The sequence below is a fragment of the Penaeus monodon genome, chromosome 25 (assembly GCF_015228065.2).
Source record: "Penaeus monodon isolate SGIC_2016 chromosome 25, NSTDA_Pmon_1, whole genome shotgun sequence".
In the NCBI taxonomy this organism is placed as follows: Eukaryota; Metazoa; Arthropoda; class Malacostraca; order Decapoda; family Penaeidae; genus Penaeus; species Penaeus monodon.
This window is the reverse complement of record NC_051410.1, coordinates 29,858,244-29,859,426: the sequence shown is the minus strand read 5'-3', so window position 1 is coordinate 29,859,426 and position 1,183 is coordinate 29,858,244. Positions and strand designations below refer to the sequence as shown.

Genomic DNA, 1,183 nt, shown 5'->3' with positions numbered 1-1,183 from the left:
CAGTTTTTCTGTGCGGTCACTATACTCTTTCTTTATTGAAACCGACTTCCTTCTCCTCAGCCGCCTCGCTGCTCTCGGCCATGGACCAGACGGCGAACCCCTGCACAGACTTCTTTCAGTTCGCGTGCGGGATGTGGAACAAGAAACACGTGATCCCCGAGGACCGCGCCTCCATCAACACCTTCGAAGTGATGGCCGACCAACTCCAAAATATCTTGAGAGGTAAGGTGTTTCTCCTGTAAGTCTTATCGCTGTGTTGATGTTTTTTTCTCTCTCTTCGCATTTCCTCTTTCCCCTCCCCACTTCATCATTCTTGAGATATATCAAGACTGGCAATTTATTAGCCTCCCTCTTGCGCTTTATCTCCCATGACGTCTTGAGATTAATACCGAGCCATCATAACTCAAGATGTTAAGGGATACGCACCTCCTGTTGGACAAAGACGCATTAACTGTGACGTACAGCACTGGGTCCGCCACATGTCCTCGGATGTTAATAACATCCCCAGTAGACTGTGATTATGTTTAGCTCCTTTTTATTGGATTAATCATTGTCGACAGGGCTGCTCGAGGAGGACGTATCGCCGAACGAGGGATCAGCCACGGCGAAGGCTAAGATCTTCTACGCCGCCTGCATGAATACAAGTAAGATCTCTCTGTCTGCTCCCTGCCTTCATATTGATTCTGATGTGTAATGTGGAAGTGAGATGAACTATATGTTTTTCCATGTATATCTGTCTATCTGTATGGTCAGATACATATTGTATTTAAATGGCAGATACAAAGATGGATATAGGCACAAAGACCTAGATATTACTCTCTATATTCCATTTTATAAGTTTCTGTCTATGTGCAAAGCTTGCGATAATAAAAAAATACAGTAGTTGCTTCTTAGCCCACTTAGAAAATCCACGAGCTTTTGTACTTAATCTCTCTTCCTGCATATAAACCCCATCTAGTAAAGCATGGTCTGGTCAGGTCAGATTGAGGAGATAGGCGACGCACCCCTGGAGAAGGTGCTGGCCTCGCTCGGGGGCTGGCCGGTCACCTCCCTCAACTGGACGGCTCCTGGCTTCTCGGTGGAGACCCTGATCGGCCGCCTTCGGGGCGAGCTCAACCAGGGCATCCTGATCGACCAGTGGGTGGGACCAGATGACAAGAACTCCTCCGTCAACGTCATACAG

At 47.6% G+C, this 1,183-nt stretch overlaps 1 protein-coding gene across 1 annotated transcript in view; it reads left to right on the top strand.

Moving 5' to 3' along the window:
• LOC119589134 (neprilysin-1-like) overlaps nucleotides 1-1,183 on the top strand; it is a 29,203-nt gene that overhangs the window by 20,695 nt on the left and 7,325 nt on the right. The window contains 3 exon segments of the mRNA XM_037937708.1: nucleotides 61-222; nucleotides 561-644; nucleotides 978-1,180. Coding sequence (XP_037793636.1) covers nucleotides 81-222; nucleotides 561-644; nucleotides 978-1,180 — 429 coding nt within the window. The 5' untranslated portion in view covers nucleotides 61-80.